This window comes from Sorghum bicolor, chromosome 6 (assembly GCF_000003195.3).
Source record: "Sorghum bicolor cultivar BTx623 chromosome 6, Sorghum_bicolor_NCBIv3, whole genome shotgun sequence".
NCBI classification, from domain to species: domain Eukaryota; kingdom Viridiplantae; phylum Streptophyta; class Magnoliopsida; order Poales; family Poaceae; genus Sorghum; species Sorghum bicolor.
The window spans coordinates 46,451,903-46,477,906 of record NC_012875.2 but is presented as its reverse complement, the minus strand read 5'-3'; the positions used below and the strand labels follow the sequence as shown (position 1 = coordinate 46,477,906).

At 45.1% G+C, this 26,004-nt stretch overlaps 1 protein-coding gene across 4 annotated transcripts; it reads right to left on the bottom strand.

Annotated features, from left to right (window-relative positions):
* On the bottom strand, positions 587-18,140 carry LOC8075867. 4 transcript variants are annotated; one of them, XR_002454112.1, is made up of 5 exons: positions 17,864-18,140; positions 15,916-16,394; positions 8,959-9,194; positions 1,754-2,039; positions 587-1,523 (listed from the first exon to the last, which is right to left on the bottom strand). XR_002454112.1 is itself a non-coding variant. In XM_021462917.1 (5 exons), exons 1-4 carry the CDS (start codon positions 17,989-17,991, stop codon positions 8,827-8,829), a joined length of 882 nt encoding a protein of 293 aa, XP_021318592.1. In that variant the 5' UTR covers positions 17,992-18,140; the 3' UTR covers positions 587-1,523; positions 8,793-8,826. The 4 variants fall into 4 exon arrangements, 2 of the variants coding, with proteins under 2 accessions (XP_021318592.1, XP_021318591.1); XR_002454113.1 differs by having other exon boundaries at positions 1,868-2,039; XM_021462917.1 differs by lacking the exon at positions 1,754-2,039 and adding an exon at positions 8,793-8,865.

Genomic DNA, 26,004 nt, shown 5'->3' with positions numbered 1-26,004 from the left:
AAGGGAGAAGGGACCGTATAATTCAGCACGGGGTGCGTCATTCAATCTTAAGCGAGTCACGGGCAGATTTGCCGGCGGAAAACAACAAACGTCAAGTTGAGCATTGGATACGTCTCGATGAACAGAAGCGCTTGTGTTGCCTACTCCTACTTGCGTGCGCTTGGATATCGATGGTTCATCTCTAGCCATCAGAATTTCTGTTCTCGTACGTGACACTGTATTTCATGTCAGTCTCGAAAGCAAGCAGCTAAAAATGGACAAAATGTTCTTTCAAGAAAAATGAACGAAATATCCAATCAGGAAAAAATTGCATAGTACATGAGACAAATACTACAGTCAGTGAAGTATTTCAAAATTCAAACTTTCATGATCAAATTTTGTTCCTATAAATTATATATAGTATAAGAAAAATTATAGGTCAAATTATATGCCTAAAATATGTTTTTGAAGACGACACAAAGACCTGTGAACCGAACAAGGACTAAAGGTATTAGGCTTAAGAAAATCAATAATCCAAACACCATTTGTTTCTAGAGACCAACACCGCAGAACCACTGGTCTATTTGATTTAAAAAAAATAGAGACAAACATCCAATCAGATTCAGGATAAACATTCACTCAGAAAATGGTCATACATATCCACCGAAGTTGCCACACGTTCTACTAATTCTTGTCCACCAAAGTTGCAGGGAAGCCACTCTATATGCCTGGGAAATTCCTATATAAAAATAATGGAGAGCAGAAATAAAATGTGAAACAACTGCGGAGTGTCAACCATGGCCGCTGGACCGAATAAAATGTATATGACTGACTGACTGATTGACTGGTACTGGAGTGTACTAATACTACCTTATTACATGAGTTCAGAGTCTAAGTTTACCACACCTATGTTTAGTAAAGTTGATCTATTGGACTCACTTTTTACATAACAGAAACAGAAAGTTATCAGCCTAATAAAGGCAGTCCAGTGCAATGGGCAACATCGACCAAGTCACCTTCACTGAGATTAAAGCAAAAAGAGTCTTTATTTCTTGAGTATCATGCCCATGTACTTTGGCCATGAAGGAACAGTAGTGTTGGTTGGAACTGGATGACAATGCGCCAACTTTGAAGTTCAAATTTATCGAAGAATTCCATGGTATGGCAACCACAGACCTCTGTAAGCCTCGTGACCCAGCTATGGCACCATGAAAGAGCCGGATTTCCTTACTCAGCTGACTAGTTAAACAAGTGAGCGACAAATTGAAACTGCATTGTACTTCTGATATCAGAACCTCTACAGTCGCCTCAACTGCTGAATTAAAACGTGATAAAGTTATGTAAACTGCACCATAATTTCCAGGGATGCGCATTGTAAGTGGCTGATCCCATTCGCCTGCAGAACCTATGAGTGATGCACCATCAATCAGCTGTAGGTCATTTTTTTCTTCACCACCTGTCTTGATCCTCATGTCATATTCAAGTAGACTAAGGTCCATCATGTCTATCCCTCGCTTAGGGCCGGTCATGTTGATGAGAGAACCCTACAAAATAAAAATATTTAGTTGCCCTTCAAAAAAAATTAAGAAACATCTAAAGCTAGATTGCTCCCATGTAGCGGCATTTAAAACAGATCTTATAGATTTATTTTACAACAAAAATGGATATTATAGGTATAGTCGATAGCCAAGATCTCTATCATGGATAAACCAAAATGGTTACAAAGTGCATAATGGTGATAGATGTTAGGTGTATATACATGTGTATTTATTACCTAGGCTATAGGATGATCTTTGCACTATGTACTTCTACATATCCCCTTTGAGGCTTTGGAATAGGTGTACTTGCATTCTCTAACATGGTAATAGAGGTTGTTGTGCGACTCCACCTTTCCTCTCTCCCTTCCATCCCCATTCTCATGGCTTCTCGATCTGCCACGACCATGCTCTCCACTGCCCCATGCAGATGCTCGTCCACGGTCCTGCTTCGCACCCGTGGCCCCGCATCGACTGCTGCTGCCTATGCTGGTCCAGTGAGATCTACCTTACGTCCATGTTCTGCTGCTTTTATGCATGAAAGAATAGAAGAAAAAATAAGGAAACAGAAAAGGCAGTAGACTTCATGGCTTTGTCCACCCAACCAGGTGCTATCCCTATTCCTCTGTGCCCAATCATTTTCAATCAATGATACTAAGAGGAGTTTGTCTTCCACATGAAGGTTCACATGGGCGAGCAAACATGTCCACCACATCCTACTCTTCCCATACTGCCAACGTACTTAGTAGATGTAATGTAACCGATTACGTCAAGAGTGGCTTGCTTAAGTTGTTTTAAGGCTGAGATAGATGCCTCCCAGTCCAATCTTGCTGTCTACAAGACCTGGTTGTGTGAGGCCTGTAAGGCCATTGTTGCGAACATTGACGTTCATCTCTCGTTGTCCCTCAAACATCTCACCACTTCACACTTAATGTGGGATCACCTTCGTCATAGTTCAGAGATTCAGTGTACCTTGTTATTGAGGAGGTTCAGTTGCTTCGCCAGCCTGACTTCATCGCAGAGACTTTAGTTTCAATTGTCTGACATTGTTTGGAAAACTTGGGTGCCGAGTTTTGAAGTGTTAGCACTTGCAGATGTTGTGACCATCACCAAAACAAAATTGTCTTCACAAGTTTCTCTCAACTTCATCCTAGGAGTTGTAGAGTTGTTGACTCGACGTCGTCCACAACCATCATTTGATGAGGCATTGCCTGAGCTGTGGGTTGAGATGCACCTTCATTATGGCTACCACACCTCCATCGTTGCAATACCCCAGCCCAACTCGTCCTCCCCGCCGGTGGCCGGTTCGGACGGCACTCCTCCCTGCTGGTGGCGGTCTCGGAGGCCGCTCCCCAAGCGGCCGCGCTCTATGCCTCAGGCGCTTCGAGTGCTCAGCCGCCACCGCCGCTGCCGCGGCACGAACATGAAGGCCATTGGGGACAACGGGGAGTTATGGTAGAACCTCCCGTCTCTCCACTGCAAGTCATCTAGCTGCTGCGGCCGTCGCAACACTGTCCAGTACGCCCGCCGTGGCAGTCCCCCACGGGAGCCGCTCGTCGTCGTCCTCGCACTCCATCGAGCAAGGCGGCGACTGGCCCACCGAATTCCCCCTTCATGCATGCTATCATGGCGGCCTCTCACCTTCAACGACAACACCATCGCGCAAGTCTGCAGCCGCATCGTGGACCGCCGAAGATGCAGTCCCGACTCCGACAGCAAGATCACCCATCATACTGTGATTCTAATATCTATTGAGGTGCTTGTTTCATGAACTCGTACCACTAAACTATGATTGGGTTTGTGCCTTTCCAATGGCTTCCTATAGATTTCTTCTCTATTATAGCCTAATAAGCCGAGCTATTACAGTTTTCTAATGCAAAGCATCCTAATGCGGACAAGCTCCTTAAGTTTTGCTTGCCTATCAGAGAGCAACACCTACATCTGAGTCCTATGCTAGTCGTCGTCGTGCACCGCTACACCGATGTTGTGCTCCTCCACATCAGCATCACATGAGCACCTCTGCCACCTTCAGTTCCTGCTTTGCTCTGCTCTGCTCTGAGAGCATTTGTTCTGGATTTGTGCGATGGGATTATTGGGATATCAATTGGGATGCATCGGTGAGCTCGCAGCATCGAGGGCACATCAGGCGGGACACCGGTAAGCTGCCAAGGTCATCGTCTGTGGTCGCGTCCAGGCCGGGAAAGTCACCAAGCCACCGTGCGTGTGCTGAGCCGATGACACCATCCTTCTTCGAGATGCCCATCACGTGTTCAACAAAATTCGTCAAAGGAGGTAAAGTCACCAAGCCACCGTGCGTATGCTGAGCCGATGACACCATCCTTCTTCGAGATGCCCATCACGTGTTCAAAAAAATTCGTCAAAGGAGGTAAATTTACCCATTTGAAGAAGAGGTGACCGTATCAAAACAAACTAGGCAACCAAACACATTGTGAGGCTAGCCAGGCTAAGACAATACACATAACCAAACAAACCCATGTTGGTTTGTTGGAACCAGGTTTTACCTAACCAGGCTACAATCCTAGCCAGGCTACAACTAAGCCATGAAACCAAACACACCCTATATGAGGGTGATGTCACTCCAAGCTTAGCATCTCTAGGTTAACCCTTTTACACGAAGCGAGATAAAAAATGTAGAAGTAATACAATATGCAGGGCTGTTCCACGTGACAAGTTCAGCCATAAGCATATTTCCATGGTTATCAAGGCGGTAAGCGAGGCGTGGCTACTCAACGCCTTAGCAAGTAAAGCGAAATTTAAAATAGCAGCACAGAGCAGTAGATGATAACAAAAAAGGAAAGGAAAAAATAAAAAGCCCATGTGCCCCTCACCCTCCTAGCCCTAGCGTGTCTTCATCTCCTGATCCACTCCTGCGACGCGTCGCCATCGCTACTCTCCGTTGTCTCTTCCCTACCTTCCTCGTCATGATGCGTTGCACTTCTAGAAGAGCTTTGGATGCTGCTCGACAAAGGAACAAAGGAGGTGTCTCCTCTTCGATGGGCCGCAAGCAGGCACCTGGTGCAGCCGCACGGTTCAGTGATGGGCAAGCGAGCAGAAACTTCCCCCAATAGTGGAGTGAATGCATCCGCTCAGGCCAGCTATGGCTTCTGGTGCTTAACCTGCTCTCCCGCTCGCTGATAGGCTCGTTTCCCCTGCGCGCTACTCTATGCGCACCTACTATTTTCCGCGCCCTTTCTCCTGCGCTCCCGCGTTTTCCCGCCGCCTAGAACAAAGGCATCATCCCATTATGGTGCCCACCACGCACAATTTGGCGTGAATCAGACGCCAAAGCGACAATTTCTGGACGCCACGGCCATAAGGCGGACGACATACGAATCTAAGGTGAGTCGTCTGTCGTCGTCCCGCCTGGAGCATCTTGGTGCTTAGGCAACGCCTTAATAACATTGCATATTTGGATGTGGGGTGTTACGTCGGTATGGTTTCCACGCCTCCACGGTCGTCCTAGTCCGTGGTGGTGGTGGTGGCCTCCTCTCATGGTCGTTATGGCTATTGTGACAAGCTTGGCCATGATAAGGACTGTTGCGACGTGGTCCTGTTAGAGTATGTCAGGGGCATATTGGGCCTGGGCTGGCTGGGTAGCCCATTAGTGTTAGGGTTAACTAGAGATAGGAGTCGCTTGCTTAGAGGTCAAGTAAGCCTTGCTTGGGAGTCAAATAAACCGCTCCGTATAAGGAGATATATCAATCTAATCAAGCAAGAATTAAGAAGGAAAACCCTTCCCTCTTGCCCGGCCATGGGTAAGGCCCTCGCCCTAGCAGCCCTAGTCACCACCACAACATCCAGCGTGAACAGTACCCGCGGGTACTGTAGCACACCAGCAGGCGCTGCTTCCCTTAGCTCTCTCCTCCCAACAGACACATAACAATCTGGTATCGGAGATATCAGGTTCTCTCACCACCCTCCCGCCGCCTGCCTTCACCGCTACGCTGCCACCCACTGCGGCGCCCGCCACGACCTCACCAATGACGCCGGATCAGCTGACCACTGCTTCCCTCAACTCTCTCCTCCCAATCACAGCAGGCACATAACAATCTGGTTGTGAGTTAAGCCAAGTGCTATGTATCTTATTTACTGCAGTTACAAATTACTGTCTAGTACTTTTTAGGTTCCTTGGCAACCAAGTAGTTTAGGCATCTACTTTTGCTAGAGAATATGCTGTAGTAGGTGGCTGTCCACTTAGGCTATCTAAGCAGTGGCAGCACCTCTAAGAACTCAATGTCCTGTACTATTTACTTTCAATCCAAACTGCCCTATGGGCTTTACCCTGATCTGATCCATGTGTGGGCAACAATTGGTATCTAGAGCCTAGGGTTTTAGAGAGCTGCCATGTCCACCGAAAGCTCAAGAGCCCGCGCCGCTGCTGCCGTCGCCGCTGCAACTGCCGTCGGGGTGTCCACGGTGTTGCTGGGCGTTGCTGGCACATCCGGGGCAGGATGGCACGACCGCGCAGCACACCTTGCTGCCGCAGAGGCAGCGGCTTCGGAGGCGGCCGTCATAGCACAGCAGGCAGCAGCTGCGGCTCAGGCTGCAGTCGCTGTCGCTGCCGCCGATCGCCGCCGCCAGTCACCGTCTCCAGAGCGGCGTCGTGGTCATCGCAGGCGTTCACCAGCGTTGAAGACCGTCTACCGCGACTCCGAAGCCGAGACACGTGGCCGATGCTCACCAAGAGCAACTACCACGAATGGAGCCTTCTGATGAAGGTGAAGCTGCAGGCTCTCAATCTGTGGGAGGCGGTGCACGTCGGCGACGTCAGCTACAGCGACGATCGTCGGGCCTTGGAGGCCCTATGCGCCTCCGTCCCCACCAAAGTTGCAGCCTCCATCGCCAACAAAGCCACGGCGAAATTGGCGTGGGACGCCATCACGTTGCGGAGGATCGGCGGTGACAGCGTGCAACGAGCGACTCTGCAGCGGCTCCGTGTAGAGTGGGAGGCGCTCGTGTTCCAGCCTGGCGAGCAAGTCGAGGACTTCGCCGTGCGGCTGAGCAATTTGAAGGAGCAAATGGCGCGGAACGGCGACACGACCTCACTGAAGAGCGCACCATCGAGAAGGTGCTCCGGTGTATGCCAAAGAGGTATGTCCAGATCGTGAATTCGATTGAGACACTCCTCGACTTCGACCAGCTCACACTCGAGGACGTCACCGGGCAGCACAAGTCGGTCCAGGACCGCAAGCAAGCGCCGGACTCCGACTCCATCGTTGTCGGTGGGAAGCTGTTGTACACCGCCGAGCAGTGGCGGGCCTTCGAGGAGGAGGAGGGCGCTAGGGCGTCCAAGGATCGTTGTCGGCGTCCCGGCGGCGGCAAGAAGACAAGCCGCGCGGAGATCGCGGCGGCGGCGGCACTGGTGGAGGACCACAGACGGCCAAGGCAAGAGGCTCTGACGGTGACCGTAGGGCGAACCACGATGACCTCTGCCTCAACTGCAACAACGCCGACCACTGGGCACGAGTGCCCCCATCCCCGACGCAATCGAGATTGTGGCAGAGCTGCTCACGTTGCGGAAGCAGAGGAGGATGCCGCTCTGTTCTTCACGCATGGTTCCATTGAGCTGGACACAGAAGAGGGCTACGACAAGGTCCAAGCTTCATCCTTTTGCTCCAAGCATACTTCCCTCGACTTCGAGGAACCACGAGCTCGCGCCTACCTCGACACCAGGTCCGACGATGCTGAGAAGATGGACGGGTGTTACTTGGACAGCAGCGCCACCTACCATATGACCTAGCGCCGAGAACTCTTCACCAAGTTCGACACGTCTGTCCAGGGATCGGTGAGATTCGGCGGCGAGTCAAAGGTGGAGATCACCGGCGTCGGCTCCATCCTCTTCGAGGCAAAGAATAGCGAGCACCGGGTGTTGCAAAGGGTGTACTTCATCCTAGCACTTCGTAACTCAATCATGAGTCTCAGGCAGCTGGATGAGGGAGGCTCAAAGGTGGAGATCAAGGACGGTGTCCTGAGGATCTAGGATCGACGCCGACGGCTACTCGTCAAGGTACGCCGCGGCGCCAATCACATCCTGCATCTCAACATCGCCAAGCCTCTGTGTCTCGCCGCACGCAAGGATGACAAACCATGGCTCTGGCATGAGCGCTTCGGCCATCTCCACTTCAACACGCTCCACCAGCTGCCTAGGAATGGCATGACGCGTGGGTTGCTGGTGATCAACCACGTCGGCCACTTCTGCGACGTCTACGTCATCGCCAAGCATTGTCAGGTGCCCTTCCCAGCAGAAGCACAATACCACACGCAGGAGCCGCTCAAGCTCATCCACAAGGCTCTAGTCATTCCTCACTTTGTAGGACCCTCACTCGGTGTCTATTGCTAAGCAGGTCCTTGACCTATCCTGCTGCCTCATTATCGCAACACAGACCGCACACGTGACAACTGCTCAAGCTTCTGGTTCTACCCTTCCTCCTCACCCAAGTATCTCATAAAAGTGGTCCCATGACTCTAGTGTGTCCTCTCATGATTTCTGATTTGTCATTTCTTGTCGATGTCATCTCCCCATCGATCTCTCATTGTTTAGACCGCCGATGGCATGTCTCTTTCCATAGATAGTTGTGGCGCCTCTTCTTTTCATGTTCATATTGTTTCACATGTTCCTAACCTCACCCTTTGGGGCTTTGGAATACATGGAGTTGCGTTCTCTAGCAATGGGGAGGGGAACTGGACCATGATATTCATTAGATTTTGTTTCAAATTCCAAATAAACACAAGCATGTGTAAAATGAAAAGAAAAGACTAGCTAAGGGTCAGATGTCACCGCTCCTGGTACCTCCAAATCGGGCGAGAATGGGGAGGGATGAGCTAGTTGTTGGCGAAGCGTGTGGGTGGACAGAAAGCGACAACGAGGGCCGCAAGGGGCATAGGCATTGGGCAGCAGCACTCAAGTAGAGGGGCGAGGTCAGCCGCAGGCGAGCCCAAAATCGGACACAGAGGCAAGGGCACCGATGGGTGAGTCTATTTACGGACAGGAGGTGAGGGCACCGATGGGTGACACCAGCCGCAGAAGCAAGGCTGATGGCAAGGCTGTTGCGTGGAGCACTAGGCGGTAGCTGTGGTCTGGAGGTTGTTGGGAGAAAGAACCATGGAGGGCAGCGGCCATGGTCTGGAGGGAGAAATAGATGAGGAGAGGATGAAGGAGAAAATGAAAAGATGTTGACAAGTGCACCCCACAGGTCAGATGTGTGATCCAAATTTTCGCATCCCTAAACCAAACAGAAAACCGGGACTGTCCCATACCTTCAAACAAACAAAAGACAGGGAGGTTCCATCATTAAAAACTGGGTTTGGTCCATCCCATCCTACTATCTCCCTGAACCAAACACACACTTAGTGGGCAAGTCTTAATACTAAAGATAGATAGACATACTCCATGAAACAAGAGTAGATAAGTATAGATGTGCACCTGCTCCACAACGATGGGATCATCCCGGCTAACATTGACAACATAATTAAGCAATGAATCCAGTTGATCCCGCACTGCTATGTATCCATACAACTCTACTAAACCACCATCCACTAGAAATTCATCCAATTCCAAGGACAAAATTTGCAGCATGCGACGAGGATAATGTTTCACACAACTTCCATTTCGAATGATACAGTTTGGGGGATTTGATAATGCCATTGCCTCCAACCAAGCTTCACAAAAAGTAAAGTCAAATGTGAGTTTAGAACTTTAAATTATGCGGTAAACAAATACTTGACATTTGAAAAGCACATATGCTATTTGAGTATTATATATGGCCTTATTGGAAATTTTTCCATTCCATCTACAAAGCAGAATAACTGCAGAAGAGTAATGGAGGAGAGCAACCTCTATCCTTCTAATGGGATAAGACTCCTAGTATCATCTACAAGAATATGGCAATAAGATATCCACAAGAGACGAGCCAAACTACACCGCAGCTATTGCAACAAGGGGACACACAACTAGAAGGGATGTAAGTTCCGAAAGCCGACAAAGCCATGAGAAGCTATAGAAATGCTTGAAAACTAACAGGGTGAGGAGGAACCAATAAAAACTTAATGGTCGACTACCTCGACAGAAAAGTAGGTAATACTCTTTTATTCACCAACCTTCTAGACAATAGAACTTCACTTCTTAATACTTTTTTCCCTGTCAAAGGTAAGGTAAGACGCCCTGCGTGTGAGTTCATCACACAAAATTACAACCAAGCAATTACTCAGAGGAGCAGAAAAACAACTCTTCCACGTTCCACTTTCATATCCAACATGAGGGCAGTAACAATTGATGTTCCACACACAACAGCACGCAGGGAGATTAGACAAGTATTGAAGAGACAGCAAGCAAGGAGATTAGACAAGTATTGAAGAGGGTTAAGGTGGACAACTGCCAAGATGAATTCAAATCGCTCAGTGAGGTAATGTCTATTTCTGAGTAGCAGTAAAAGAACACTCCTAATTTTGCTAGGAAAGTGGTACATATTTTGGTAAATGGTAAGTGGTATACATTTTCAAAAGTGACAACCCAGACCTCATGTTAAAGTTAAACAGGAGCATTGCAAGGTTTGGTCGGCCCTTTCCACACCTGTCCTTTAGGTTGTTAGTATGTGAACTACCAAAACGCATGTGCTATTGCTTGTGTGTTGCTGCCTGATAAGTAGTGAGTTGCTTTTTGCCCCTAAGTACTTTCCATTTCACATTTTTAGTTGTCAGATAATCTTATTCTTTTATTGCCACAAAATACTTGAGAAAATAAAACTAGAGAGCTACAAATAAGAAAACATATATATCTCCCCTACTAAAAAAATGTCACAAGGACCCGTCTACCGCTCCTTTGGTGAAGCCGGCTGCCATTCCCCTCCTCTTGCTATCTTTTTACCATGTGACATGTGGGGCCCGTGTAAGGTGACTCTGATGCACGAGCACGAGCAGCTCCCCGCAACCATCCCATCCCACATCCTCGCTCTTCTTCCAGGGTTTCGCTGCCATGGCGAGCCGCTCGCCTACCCCCGCAGCCACGACCCACTACTGTCGACGCCACCGGACCACCACGGCTCCTCCCCACCCTTTCCAATTGCCTCTCCATTCTCCGTACTGACGCCGGTGACCTACCCCTGCCTCATCATGCTAACTGCTGCTGTTGCTTTGTGCCGCGTCGCCGTACACTAGGTGCTCAGGTCTTCGTCGGGCCCTTCATTGGCGACGAGCACCCAAACAGGTACGCCCACCCTTCTCTTCCCTTTGTGGTGTGCGAAACCGAGCACCCAAACCTGGCTATATTTATATCCAGATCTGATTTAATTACATGTGTACACGCCCAATGTCCTTTACTGATGCAAACCTGTGATTTTGTCCTTTGATCTGCTTTCCTCTGAATATTCTAGCCCTTGTGCTCCTCATCCTCCCTACTTTGGTGTGCTATATCTAAATGAAAATATGTATACCCATATAAGTTTATGAACTCTTTGAAGGCATCAAGCATCTTTGTGATTTGAGTAAATATCAAGGCCCTATGCCTGTCTGACTTCAAACGCCTTAACAAAATAGCGTGTCCCTGCATCTTCCCACATTCAAACTGGATCAAACGGCTATCAGGAAAGTAGAATTTATAGGAGACAGAATGGGAGAAAACTTGTGCATGCATTTTTCTTTATATGTCGGGTCAATAAAAACAGGACACTTTTCTTTGCTGCACCAACAAACAAACAGGGGGAGCAGCTCAAGCAGCAGGAAATCTGAATGTAAATGATTCAACAATATCAAGCATTTTCTTAAAGCATTCCACAGATGGAAGAACATCTGCAAGGCTCGATGAATAGTCCATGTGGCACGGGTTGTTCCTCTTATCAAGAATATGGATTCCTCAAGAATATTGATGTAGGATGCTTTACAGTCAAAACCTGTCTCGTGTTTGTGCTATAGACAGGCCTCATTTGGCATCTAACTCTCTTCCACCATATAATGGAAGCTGCCCTTTTCTCTGTATTCCTTTATTCTCTCCTCTTGTAGGCCTTTCTGAATATCTTCAAAATGCTTTATAAATTATTTGCCTGATGATCCTTATTAGAGCAAAAAATATCCAGATCAGAGTCCCTGGAGGTGATACTTGAAGAAAAGGTGAGGTGACCTCGTCAGCTTCTCAGGAACTCATGCTAAATTCATTTTGAGTAAACACAAAATTCATATCAGACAGGAGAACTATCAAATGTTTCTCATGTGATGAGGGCTCATGGCTGAATGTGTACTAAGATGGTGGGTAACTTGGCACTCATCAGATTCTTCAGAACTGTACAAACTGAAACCTATGCTTATGGAAATCATACCAACGTGTAGTTTTTATAACCACAATTTATTACATAGTAGTGCTTATTTTGCATAAGTTTTTTCTTCCTTCCAATTACTGATGCCAGTGTTATCTTTTCTTTACTTCAGATTGGTGCTAACTCTCTTCCACCATGCAATGGAAGCTACCCTTTTCTCTGTATTCCTTTATTCTCTCCTCCTGTAAGGCTTTCTGAATATCTTCAAAATGCTTTCCAAATATTTGCCTTACGATCCTTATTAGAGCAAAAAATATCCAGGTCACAGTCCCTGGAGGTGATACTTGAAGGAAAGGTAGAGGTGACATCGTCAGCTTCCCAAGAACTCACACTAAATTCATTTTGAGTAAACACAAAATTCATATCAGACAGGAAAACTATCAAATATTTCTCATGTGAGAGCCCATGGCTGAATGTGTACTAAGATGGTGGGTAACTTGGCACTCATCAGATTGTTCAGAACTGTATAAACTGAAACCTATGACTTATGGGAATCATACCAACATGCAGCTTTTATAACCACAGTTTATTTACATAGTAGTGCTTAGTTTGCATAAATTTTTTCTTCCTTCCAATTACTGATGCCAGTGTTATCTTTTCTTGACTTCAGTTTGGTGCTATTCAAGATTTGCCGCTGGTATGTATTCACTCCTGGTTGTTGGTGCTCGTCGGATGTTTCTCACGACAGGCTAATTGTGAGCAACGCACTCAGGAACACAGATGAACACAACTTGGTTTCAGTACTGTCAACTGCCAGCGTTTTTCAGCTTATCGATTGCAATAGGAAATACAATGGAGCTATCCTTCTGAATGTGCAGCACCAGTGCCACTATGATCATGCCATCCCAAGACCACACAAGAGCCGTGCAGGACTCAGATGTGCCTCCGCATGAACCAAACGCATGCGTCATGAAACAAAGCTAAGCTCTGACGAAACTGAAACTTGAAACAGAGTGACGGTGAACAGCTGAAGTAGATCAACACTGGCATGGTGTTGTTTAGCACTATTGTTCATTGTTACTGCTAACTTGCTTCACTTATTTCATTCAAGCAATTTATGTTTGTAATTATATATGCAGGTGTTAATTCGGTTGATCCCACATGGGCACATCAGAAATGTGGAGTCGACAAAACTCATGGTTTTGAGAATATTGCATTTCTGCGCAGCTTTAAGTTCTAAGAAAATAAGACATTTTCTATTGGTTGGAGTAGTCTCTATTGCTGTCAGGCTAGCACCACTGGGAGCCAGGTTCATCATGATTCAAGGCAGCACTCTTGTGGTGCGCTAGCCACATCAGCGCGTTGAACTTGAAATGGCTCTAGGAAAATCTCAGCGCGAGTTTATGACCATCTTCCCAAAGAGCATTTTTTCCCCGACTTTGGTTCAAGTTAGAGCTATATAACCAACCAAACTCACGTTCATGTATAGTTTGTGTCCTATCTAACATTTATACCCATACCATGATTCTGGATTTCTATGCTCATGATGCCAGCCTTACATGTGGAGGTTTTTGGCTTTCTGCTCCATTGAAGGAGGGCTGTTTGTTAGTTTTCAAGATAAAATAAAAAGGTTATTTTGTTTCAAGAAAATATCTTAGTTGTTTTTGCTTTTGCTTTATAGATATGTCTGCATTGGTTTGCAAGAGTGATCTTCTGATGTGGACTACATAATTTGATCTAGATGCTAATATGAATATGTGAACATTGATAATGCATGAATATCACAGGTCTACTATAGTGTCAAGTTTATTTTTTATATCCTCTTACAGTTAATTATTAGTAGAAAAGAAAATGTGATCAATCATGGATACTAAAAATCATTTGCTCTTGGTACGAGCAGGTATACAACTGGTAATTTGAGATGCTCCAGGTGGGTGTTTTTTTGGCTCCAACAATCTACTTCCTGACCTCCATCCTGTTTTGTCGATGCTCATGCCCAATGGGATCAAATAAATAAAAACTTTTCGTGTAACTTATGTAAAGATCATTCACTCTATTTTTTGGTTATTAGTTGTTTTTCGCTATTCAGTGTAAAGTATATGTGCTTTCCAATGCAGATTATTGCCCTCATTCCAATTTAAGATCTTATGTATTTTACTTTTAAAAGTATTATAGGGATTTTAGGGTGCCACTTTGGTGATAGCACTTGCAAGGAGCCGGAGCCGCACCAAACCACTAAGAGGAAGCACATCTGGTGATAATGGATGAGAAACCGGAGCTGTTTCCATGTATGATGGTGGAGCCACTCTTTTGGCGCTTAGGAATTAGGATTGTAGTCCATGAATATGTATATTATTGGTCTTACCTTCGGTGTGTGAACCTTTTTATATATTATGTATGCAAAATGAGAGGATTGTAGGACATGGATGCAAACTTAAATACATGGTTCTTTTGGATGCAAACTCAAGCACATCAATTTTAGGTAATTATGACACATGTAATGATGCAAACTTAAATTATTATGGTCTAATTTTTTTCCGTTGCAACGCACGGGTATGATCCTAGTAGAAAGCAAAAAGGGAAAAGAAAATTGGACTAAATACATGGTTCTTTTGGGTAGCTGGACATGCAGTCCACACGTCAGGGGTTTGGCAGGCAAAGCTTGTTGGGCTGCAGAGGCGTAGGAAGGAGCATACAGCCCACAACGTGAGGACCAGCGCTGCAGCACCAAGCAGCCAAATGCTCAGCAAGCAGGACATTTAATCCCACATTGTCTACGCAAGCAGAATTTATGTGGAGTTTGGTTATAAAGGGGACTGAACAGGTACAGAGGCCACAGTGTGCTACTACACCTGTGTTGTAGCAATAAAAATAATATTTGGAAATTTTAGATCCAAATGAATTAATGAACTGCAATCTAAATGATACAAATATAAATATTAACACTAGGATAATAATGTCATTCAGATATCCGGTTAGTGGATGTTTGGATATATCTCGTTTAAATGGCAGATATTTGGTATCTGCTGGATATTGAAGATATTATATATCGGTATCCAATATCTGATCAATGTATCCATGTCCCATAAAATATTCAGATAATAAAAAATACAAAATCATTTAGATATTCAAAACATATCAAATTAGCATCGGTAGCCCTTTGGTCAATTGGTCATGTCTGTACCATCTGCAACCCTACCAACTACCCATGCGAAACAAAATAGGTATGGTGTATGTCTTTCTCACTGATTAATCACTACTTCCATGTAGCTAAAGGTACACTGATTGGCATGTGATCTTAAAGAGAATTTTTTGTAATTACCATACCTCATTTAACAGCACAGTTGTTCTGGAAATAACAAAATGGGAATATACTCTTAGATGAAGTAACAAATTGGCCACTGAATTTAACTTGCTCCATATTGTGCGAAGTTTTTGAAAGGACAGGAGAAACAAGGAAAAAGGAGAGCAGGAGATCACAAAAACTAAGTTGAAGAGGTGACCCACTACATTTTTTTCTTTTACCATTGAACACTACTTTGCCTTTTGCTATGCACTGCTCTGAACCAACATTCAGCTATCATTTGGAGTTATTTAGTTCAGAACTAGTGAACTCCTGGTTGATCAATTGAGGATTGATTTGTATTTTGCAGTTTTGCTGCTTGTTAGTTCCCAATTTGGTATGCAACGCCGATGTTGTATTGGGCTCTGGAGGTGGGTATTTGTTTTGAGCTGCTACAAGCCTATAGCTAAACCAGAAGAACTGATGCCCTGCATCAGTGCAATCATCAAAGCATGATCAATTTGACATAGGAATGGTTTTTTAATTTGCATTACTAAATGTCATTGTAGAATGCTATGCAGACATTTAGTAAACATGCATTGGTACAACTAATATGGTATGGACCATCATTGGTACAAAAAAAAAACATCTAAAATCAACGCATGAAAGGTTTTGGGGAATGACGTAAACAGCTGGCACTGCTGCAGAACTTCTCATATACAATGCTCTATGATCACAATTACATATGTATAGGTGTAGGATATGTACAGAGTTACGCCATGTTTAAGGAAACAAACCATATTATAATATTAATGACAAATTAAAAACAGGAAAAGAGATATTGAAAACTTACTTTCATTACGGTCAGCAATATGAAAAAGACTTTTCCACCATCTATCCATGTCCCTGTATATGGAACCATCACGGTGTCTACTTTTTGGAAGTATAATATCCATAGTATATTCTTCATCGTCACTGACTTCTTTGTCGTTGCTGGCAACGGTTTCACCCCTTTGATTATCCGTTGCATTCCTTGGGTCTTCCTCACCATAACCAGTGAGCTTCACAATGTGCCCCGATATGTCACATTTATCATATATAAACTCTGAGGTGACCCTACAATCATCTTTATCACTTTTCTCATCTCCAGCTATAACCTCCAAGATTCTGCCACTGGTGATGTTTTTCATGCCTTGGGTGACAGCAGAATGCTTGTTCTGGGATCTAGTAATAACGTTGGCAGAAGAGATGGGTAGCTGCCTGTCTGGTTTACCAGACCCATCGTCTTTTACTCGATTGGTTATGGCTATGTTCCGAGGTTCATGAGAAAATCTATCATTGAAGAACATTAAAAAAAATTAATAGCATCATTTGACATACAGTGAGGACTGGAATCTTGATGTGACATTATCCAAGTCTGAAATTGATTTCTGTTTTTTCCAGTCTCATTTTTATATGTCTTATGAGTCATATGGATAGCTAAAACCCCATATGCTTTGAAAAAACCAATCATGAGAAATTTGTGATTATAGGACTCCAATCGTGTGGGTTTCGCTATAATAGGACTCTAAACATTTGCTTCGTTAAAACGACTCTTGAATCGTTAACGCTTTGCTATTATAACATTTGGGACTTAAATTGGACGTTTTGTACTCAAATCTCTTCCAAACTTGAAATATTTTCAATTAATGGCCATATTGCCCCTAGGGGCTAATAAACAGCCTCCTGCAGGTGCAGGCCTCGCGTCGCACCAAACGGACGACATCACGAGTGGCACGACAGTTGCGATCGCTTGTTAATCCTGGCACCGCTCGCCTGCCAATCTGCCATCAGAAGAAAGTTCTAGCTTTCCTACGGGTTCTTTTTTTCTTCCATTCTCATTTTCTGGGAAGGCATTGATGGATGGATTCCTGCACATCATGCACGCACTCACTGGCTCACGAGGGCGGACGACCGGACCCGGATGATGAGGCAGGGAAAGCTCCGCTCAGCAAAGGATGGCCTCGACGCTGCCCGTCCGCACGCACAGGCACACGGGCACGCCATGGCGGCGGTGTCCGCGTCGCCCGCGGCGAAGCACTCGTCGCAGAGGGAGGAGCACGACGGAGGCCGGCCTGTGGCGGTAGCCGAGGCACGCGCAGTCCGACGACGTCCTTGGACCCGTGGTGCGGCAGCAAGGGTCCACGTACGCTGACGATGAGGACTCCGCCGGGGCGGCGTCGCCAGCGGTGGCGAGCTCCTCGACCGACGCCCGCGCCGCGGCCGCAGCATGCTTGAGCTGCGCGTGCAGGGTGACCGCGGCGGCCTGCTCTGACAGCGCCTTGGCCTACCACGCTGTCGCCTCGCCGTGGAGGCGCGAGAGCCGCTCCTCCAGCTCGGCGCAGCTTCGCGCCTCGCGCTCCGCTTCCGCCGCCTTCTCGCGCAGCCTGGTCCGCCTTCACCAGAATCGCCTGGTTGTGGCGCCACAGCCGATCGACCATCGCTAGCAGCAGCCGGCCAGCAGCTGGCTGTTTATTAGCCCTTAGGGGCAATATGGCTATTAATTGAAAATATTTCAAGTTTGGAAGAGATTTGAATACAAAAAGTCCAATTTAAGTCCCAAATGTTATAATAGCAAAGCGTTAACGATTTGAGAGTCGTTTTAGCGAAGTAAATATTTAGAGTCCTATTATAGAGAAACCCACATGATTGAAGTCCTGTAATCACAAATTTCTCGAATTGCAGCAGCTAAGTTTGCACATCCAGAATTACATGCAGCTAAGTAAAGGAACAAACTTTAGCATCAGGACAAGAAAACACACCGGGAAAAACGACAGAAAGGTAGCATGAATGAGGGAACTCGTCGCGCAAGCGCTGATGTCCACCAGCGAGGCGTTGCAGAGGCCATGAAAGAGAAGAGAGGCCGCGTGGGGCAGGAGATGCAGGCCATTGGGGCAGGAGAGGTGGCGACGTGTGTCAGAGAAAACGTAAAACAGGGCGGAGGATTTGCGTCCGAGTCGCGCGGCAGCGGGCAGGAGCAGGGGCGGCGGGGGCGGCGGCGGCGTGGGGATGAGGGTAGCCGAATACTGCTGGATTAGGGCTGACCTGTTTGGTTTCGCGGGTGAAGGGAGAGAGATGGGCCGAGAGGAAGGGGCCGGACCAACTTTTGGGCTGCTCCGTTTGGGCTACGGATTATTTAGCAGAGAAGAAGGGAAGGGCCGAACCGGCCTGGGCTGGATCAAGGCTGGGCATTTAAATATAAGAAAAAGTTCCTAAAAAAAGTTAAATATAAGAAAAAAAATTCACATTACCTCTCTTAACTTTTGTGAAAGTACATTTTTCCTCTCTCATTCATGCCACATAATTAACAAATTTGCTAATAATTAAATTGTCATCACAGAATAGCTTCAAATAAGATTGGTTCACTAGTCTTCTTGTTTGTATAGACTATGGCCCAAGACACCGTGAGGGCAGCCCCGTGGTGATCGACTGATCATATCGTATAGTAATAATAATGATCATAGTCATTCAACACGGATGGTCTAAGCCAACCTAATCAGATCCAGCATATCACTATCATCATCACACTATAAAAGAGCAAATAATTTATAGAAGAGCTATTTCTTTTTTCATAACCGTTTGATCTTGACATCGTTTTATATGAGCTTTCCGTCGTCAGAGATCTTACTCTTCCTCATTCATAACCATTTGATCTATACACTGTGTCATATGAGCCTTCCATTATTCGAGGTCTTACACATAATGTAACACCCTAGTGTTAAACATGCATTAGAGCCTCATTAACTTGACATAAGCATTTGTGCATAAGCATTGAGCACCATCATGTCATAAGCATTTGTTGATTTTGGGCATTTATTTCATGTGTGCTAAATTAAATGTTTAAATTGTTAAATAATTATACTATGCCCAAAATAGTTCTAATGCTTGATTATGGTTGTTTAATGTTTTAAATAAATTTAGAAACTTCAAATATATTTTTGGAGCAATTGATTTTGAAAAAGGAATTCAAATTCAAATTTTATAAAAGGTTTTATTCAAAACCAAAAACTGAGTTTAAAGTTGTAATTCAAAATCCAATTAGAGTTTTGAGTTGCACCTTAAAGCAAAATTGTAGAGGATTTTATTTTGAATGACTTTTATTTTTAGGTCACCTTTTGAAAATGCCTCCAAGTTGCTCAAATTTGCATTTGAAATCAGTTTTTAAAAGAATTTCAAAAAAAGAAAGGACGTTGTGCAGAAGTGGCCGAGTGCTCCACTTCTCGGCCAAACCTCGTAAGCTCGCCCCAGCCCGGCACCCGTGTCACCCCCGCACACGCACGCCAGCGGTGGCTGGCACCGGCAGACCGCACCCGCCGTGTGTCCGCCATGCGTACCGACGAGCACCACGCGTCGGCACCGGCCGACCAGTGACCTGGATAGCGCACGCACTCGCCTCGCCTCGCCTCTCTCTCTACATTCGCCTGCGTCCACTCTCACTCACTCTCTCTCTCTCTCTCTCTCGCACAGCAGCAGCGCAGCAGCGGCCGCAGCTATGCCTTTCCCGCCACCGTGAGCTCCACCGCTCACCGCCGCCTCCCCCTCTCGCTCTCTTGCAACGCCGAAGCCACCTCGAGGTGAGCACAGCTGAGGCCGAAGTTACCTCGCCGGAGTCTTCGGCTCTCGTGGCCAGCTTTCCTCTCCCCCTCTCCTTTTCTGCATTTGCGCGCGTCAGCTTCGCCTCATCACCGCGAACATCTCCTGCTCCTCCGCGCACGCTGCCTTGGCCAGAGATGGCCGGACGACGGAGACCCACGCTATTGTGCTACCATTCCCAGCGAGGAGCTCGCTCCTGTGCTCCTCCCGGCCACCCCAAGGGCACCAATCGGTGCACCTCCCCATGGGGAGCACGATGATGCGCCCAGTGGCCGGGGACTTCGCCGATGGCAAGATCCGTCGCCGGAACTCCTCCCCCTGCGCTGAGCCACTAACGGGTGGGGTCAGGGACCCACCTCTATGTCTCTGTGTGTATATGGGTGTGCATCTGCGGGGTGGATCTAGCGTTTAAGGCACCGGAGATTTAAAAGGATTTAAGAAAATCATTTTCAGAAATGTATTTAAATGATGAAAAATGTATAACTTGATTTATAGGGCTCCAAAAATGGTGAAACAGATTTTGGTGTATTCTCTGTTTGTAGAGATACAGTTTGGTATGCTTGCATATTATTTTTGTAATATTTTTCTGTATATGTTTATTTAAATCATGAAAATGTTGATTCCTTAGGAAATATATAGTAAATAAAATATAGCTCAGAAAAATATACTTCTTATTTTGTTAGCTTTGTATTGTTGTATAGTATCTGTGAAAAATATAAAACATGGTATATACTGTACAAAAATAATTAGTGGTGAATTAAATGCTTAAATGGTCATAGTATGAGATTTTTAATAAATAAACTATGCATGGGAATGACTTGTGAATTTTTATAGGTGATTCTTATTCTAGAAAGTGTTTAGGAAAAATATGAAATCTATTTTTTTGACACTTTTTCATGTATAGGGTATTTTTCATGATTTATGCTTAGTGTCCTTGTCATTTTTGTGTAGGTCATGTTCTGCATCCAAATACAGTGAAATTTTTCTGATAGGCTATGTTAGCAATGTATGAGCTACTGTAATTTTTTCAGAATTTATTAAATAACAAAAATATATGTTGCTACTGTAGCCTAGTATTAATTAAGTAAATAATTAATTGTTTTTTGAGAGTTTGGAAGTAATAGAATTGGTTTGGTGTATCTTTGAAGCATCATAAAGTATGCTGGTGTGAAATGATAGTGTTGTGATTTTTGTTAGGAGTAGAAGAGAATACAGTAGATGACATGTGCTTATGCATGTTCTTGGATGATGTTGACTACATTGTAGAATAAACCTGATGAGTGTTTTTTGCATCATGTCATCCCTCTACCAAAGAGGAGATATGCACATACTCAAGTTACTTAAGCAATCATGATCATTCATGTTGACCATCTGCACCCTCATGCACCATATGTATTCATCGTTTGCTTATTCACTTAAGCATATGCATCATACAGGATCGCAAGAGACAGCAGCAGTGGTGCAGGAGGCCACCGAGGTGGAAGAGCAAGAAGAAGAGCTGTAGAAGTGCTTGGGCCATCGCCCTAGCTCGTTCAAGAAAGGCAAGCTCGGAGCATTTTAAGTCTTCCTCTAATTTTCGCTAACTTATCAAATTATATCATGATGCTTATACTTTTGCATTAAGTTTTAGGAATTGCTTGCAACCGTTGATGCATTATATATCCCTTGGAATACCACCTTTACATATACCTTGTCCAATGTAGTATAGGCTCGAAGTTAATGCTTAGCTTTGCTTAGTCCGGTAGAAGTCGGGTGATTCCCTATCACCTACGAGCTATAGGTGGATACTAAGGGGTTGGCAACATGTTGCTTTCATGGATCATAACCAAGCCTTGAGGAACAAGTTAAGATCAAGCAGAGCCTTATAGGGGTTCTGGACCATAGTGGTTCTGTCTGTGTCGATCAAGGGCCGGTCGTTGACGACTCTCTTATCATATTGAACGCATGTCCCACATTTAACTGGGTGGATAACTCGTTCCGACCGTGAAGCCAGGACACTATTTAGGTCGGGAGTTGATCTGATCCATGCATGGGTACGGTGGGACTACGAGGGTGCGATGTGAGACCACGGTGCACCGTGGCAGTTTGGCAGTCCCTAGGTACGGTGGTGCTTGTCAAACTCACGACTTGGACTAGAATAGTGCGTTCGGTGACCAAAACCGACCCTGGCAACAGAAGCATGGTTTGTGTGGGGAATAAATCACCAGCTCGTTAGAAATCAATTCGAATCATTATCGCTTCTAGATAGTGAGCACTTGACTTCAGCTTCATCATCGTAGTAATGTTTATGGAACACATGATGGTTATGATATGTTGATGGAGCTAGAAATGCTATATTAATTTGGTACTACTATTGTACTGAATCAAGTGATTGCTATAGTACGGGTGCTGATCTAGATGGCAGGTTAATGATTATTAACTGAGATAAATACCTGACAAGTTACTTATTTGGTGACTTAAGCTTTTATGTAAAAAGTATGCCAAGCTAGCCCACTATAAAGCCTTACATGATCCTTGGTGTTATTTATTTCTGGTTTAAGATAAGTAAGTCTAGTTGAATATATTCTCGTACTTAGGGGCTCTGTTTCCATATTGTTTTGCAGATGGGCAGATATACTACGGTGTCGACGAAAGCTGGTCGGCAGTCTACCTTGAGGTATACCTAGTAGTTTATTGGTATACGGTGCGCAAGCTACGAACTCGATGGTGACGCAAGACACGGACAAGGTTTTTATCCAGGTTTGGCCGCCATGTGGGCGTAATACCTACGTCCTGCGTCTGATTGTATTGAATTGTGTTGAGATAATGTGTCCTAAGGGGTCCCTTGCCTCTCCTTATATAGTCCAAAGGGCAGGGTTACAGATCTGGAAACTAATCCTAGTCGGTTACAATTGCCATAGATAGCGTGATATCAATCCCTATTCCAACCGACTAGAATCCTGCTTGATCCCCACGTCTTGTTTCCTTGCGCGAAACTCCGAACAGTCAGATCAAGCCTCGAACTCGTCTCGTAATGGGCCAAGCCTCTTGGCCCAAGTCTAGCCGTAAGGGTATAGAGGTTTATACCTCCACATACGGGTACTACATTAACTACCTCTACCTAGCTATGGGTGATGCATAGACGAGCATGGTCACTCTACCTTATCTTTTGTTATTGTGGAAATAATTAGACTCTGGCACTGTATTGGAACTAAGCGTATGTGTGGCTTGAAAACTATTTGCTTCCGCTACTATCTATGACGACCACTAAACTTATTATGATCTTGGCTGTATGGTTGAAAAGTTTGAGATCCTTCAAGATTTTATGGACTATCAGGATTATACGGGTTTAACTTCGATGGTTTAACTGCGAAAGTGGTCACTATTAGACATAATCTCTTATAATTTGGTCGGTTCTATTACACATACCACATGACTCCACGCTCGGTCTCAACTAGCACCCAACCATGTCACAAACACCGCATATGGTAGAGTTCAGGTAGAATATAAATATATATATATATATATATATATATATATATATATATATATATATATATATATATATATATATATATATATAAGTGCTATTCTACACCCTAGGTGTAGAATACTATTCTACACCAAACTATTATACTGAACAAAATTCAATATTGTTCAGTACTTGTGTTTTAGTATTTTTCAGTATTTCAGGGTCCTGGGTGTAGTCATAAATGATACTGAATGTTGTTCAGTATTTTTTTGCTCAAATTTGACTTGCGGTGTGTAACACCCAAAAATTTACTCCTTTTTGAAATAGGTGAAATGATTTAATTTTATATTTTTGTGCTCATGAAACATAGGGAAATAATATTTTTCATTTAAATAAAATTTATCATAGGACTTAGCAAAACTGTTGTGCATTTATTTTATTGAGATGTGTGGCTTTGTCAAAAAATCCAAAAAGTTTAAAATGAATTTGAAATGAGTTTTAAATAGCTTTTGGGAATAAAAAGAAAAAACAAAAGAAAAGGGAAAACTTTCCCCATCGGCATTCTGGCCCGAAGGCCCAATCCTTCCCCTCCCTTTTCCCCCCGGCCCACTTCCTCCGCCCCAGCCCAAACGCGCTCCGCGGCCCAGCAGCAGCAGGCGTTTTTCCGTTCCCCTCTTCTTGACCCACTGACAGTCGGGTCCCACCCTTCTTTCTATGACAAGTGGGGCCTGTGGGACAGCGCTCGTCTCCTACCTCTGTTCGTAGTCGACTTGGACTCTGGAAGCCGACCCCGAATCCCGATTTTCCCGGGATTATTGCTTCGCGTGCGCGATTTGACCCCCTTAAAAGCCTTGGCATCCTCCCTGCAATCTTCTTTCGCATCTAGCACAACCGAGGAGTTCCTATTGCCCTGCCCCGCCACCGTTTGGATCTCGCCGAGAAGTAGAGAGCGCCACCGTCGCGGTTTTGGTCGTCTGCGGCCGAGCCGTGGACCTCGATCTGCTGGCGAGCTGCGCGTTCGAGTAACGAAGCCGCCAAGACCTTCCGTAGTTCCGTTTGCCCTCTCTCACGTTCTAGGCCACGCTAACTGATGCCGAACTTGTGTAGGAAGCTACCGACCGCCATCCGCGTGGTCCGCCCGACCCCGAGCTCCCTCTGCCCATATTAAGCCCCTAGGTGAGTTCGTCTCGTTCCCCTCTTGCTCCCGGTGTTCTTCCCTTCGAAAACCGAGCTCTCTACGCTATTTTCCCTACCTCCGGCGAGCACCTTCCTCCTCCGGCCATGGCGCCGCCGCTCCAGTCACTATTCCGGCCGGCGCCCACCCTCTCCTTTCTCCCATATCCGATCGAGGCCGTCCGCTTCTAATCCGATGGTCCACAGGGGCCGATACCCTTTCGGCCTGGATTTTTTCTAAAGAGCCCCTGTGTTCTTTTGAAAGCAACCCGCAGTCCAAAACATATAGAAAGGAATATGCTTTCTATTTTGGAAGACATAAAGTCTGCCGGCTTGATTTCAAAACACGTTTTCAGATAATTACAAGTTTGCCACTGGATTTAATTTGCTCATAAAATGGTCATTTAACTCCGTTTTGTCCGTTCAAGTTGCGTTAGATTCGTAACCATGAGCTTTACATGTTAGTAACTTTATTTTCCCAGTTTGAAACTTTTTAAATTTCGTGATCCTAATTAATTAATTACTTTTCTATATAAAATCTTAGAAAATTCATAACTTCTCCGTTTCAACTCTGATTTTCGTGATCTTTACGTCTATAAAATCGTAGCGATGTGTAGAATCATTTTATAAACTTTTCATACTGTTTTTATATGTTTGGTGTACTGTTCTAATTGTAGCCTTGTTTGCTTCGTATATGTTTGTCTCCGATTGTTTGTGTGATCGATGATTGTGATTAGACGGTGAGCAGTTTTTGGTGATCAAGATCAGAGCTTTGGCAACAAGTAAGACCAGCAGAACTAAAAGGATCAGCAAGAGCATTTGGATTAAGGCAAGTATAGCATTTGGATTTTATTTCTGTGACCATGATCTTGTGACTTGATTAATGTTTAAGCAACAAATGATAAAAATGACTTTTTAGCCACTTGATGATTTATCTGTAAGTGATAACCGGGACAACAGTGCAACCATGAGGGCTATAATGGCTCTGGCTTTAGTTAAGTATGAGTAACTTTTCTAGCTCCTTAGCGGTTACCTGTGTGGCGCAATTGGGGAATAGCAGACCGTGGATTCCTGCGGGTGAATCACATGGACTGACTAATGAAACCAAGCGGCCCTAACTTGTTAGACGAACCTTTGAAAGACTTCATAGTGATCCCTGCCGACCTCCCTTGGAAGGGGGTTAAGAGACTAGCTACCTTGGGCGAAAGGGTAAATCATGACTCATGGGTAAAGATGTGCAACCTCTGCAGAGTGTTAAAAACTAGTATACTAGCCGAGCTCACGGTCAGGAGCGGCCTTGGGGACATCTACATTAAGGGTGATGATTCTTGTGTGTTAAATATGCTCATTGTTTATTGTTTAATGCTCTACATTATTTATGTCACATTGATCATGAGATTGTGGGATCTATACAATCTAGTTGCTATACTTGTTGAGTTCGACATGGACTCACTCTTGCTATTTCCCCCACACCTCAGGAGATGGTTTAGGCTTGTGATCAACCAGTCAGTTGGATCCTGTAGAGAGAAGTTAATACCCGAAGTTTGAAGTTATCTTCCGTTGTTTGCTGCTTAAGGTTATCTCTTTTATATTAAGTACGTTATATATTTATGCATTGTCTTTTGGTATTACCCCTTATTTGTAGCTATATGTGAGATTTGCCTTTTAAAACTCGCATATGGTGCA

Excerpts from the sequence above, each read along its gene's own strand:
- LOC8075867 (XM_021462916.1), bottom strand. The coding sequence starts at position 17,991 with ATGGCCTGCATCTCCTGCCCCACGCGGCCTCTCTTCTCTTTCATGGCC. Across the intron at positions 16,395-17,863 it reads CCTTTCTGTCGTTTTTCCCG|ATTTTCTCATGAACCTCGGA; the intron begins GTGTGTTTTCTT and ends CTTCAATGATAG. Across the intron at positions 9,195-15,915 it reads TATTGCTGACCGTAATGAAA|CTTGGTTGGAGGCAATGGCA; the intron begins GTAAGTTTTCAA and ends CTTTTTGTGAAG.